Here is a 222-nt window from a genome sequence, read left to right on the forward strand (position 1 = left end):
CTCGCAGGGCCGGCAGTGCCCACCCGCCTGCTGGGGTCTCCCGAAGTGCCCGGGCGCGCACTCCTCGCAGCGGGGCCCTGTGGTGGCCAGAGGGGGCTAAGAGGCGGCTGGACCCCTGCCCCGCTGGGAGAGGAGGGGGCCGGACGCCCGTGCTCTTGGCCCACTCCACGCCGTGGCACTCACCGGCGTGGCCCGCTTGGCAGTGGCAGACCACCTGCCCCG

At 76.1% G+C, this 222-nt stretch overlaps 1 protein-coding gene across 1 annotated transcript in view; it reads right to left on the reverse strand.

Annotated features, from left to right (window-relative positions):
- USP19 (ubiquitin specific peptidase 19) overlaps positions 1–222 on the reverse strand; it is a 39,886-nt gene that overhangs the window by 17,490 nt on the left and 22,174 nt on the right. The window contains 2 exon segments of the mRNA XM_025192951.1: positions 3–77; positions 165–214. Coding sequence (XP_025048736.1) covers positions 3–77; positions 165–214 — 125 coding nt within the window.

The sequence above is a fragment of the Alligator sinensis genome, unplaced genomic scaffold (assembly GCF_000455745.1).
Source record: "Alligator sinensis unplaced genomic scaffold, ASM45574v1 scaffold469_2, whole genome shotgun sequence".
Lineage (NCBI taxonomy): Eukaryota > Metazoa > Chordata > Crocodylia > Alligatoridae > Alligator > Alligator sinensis.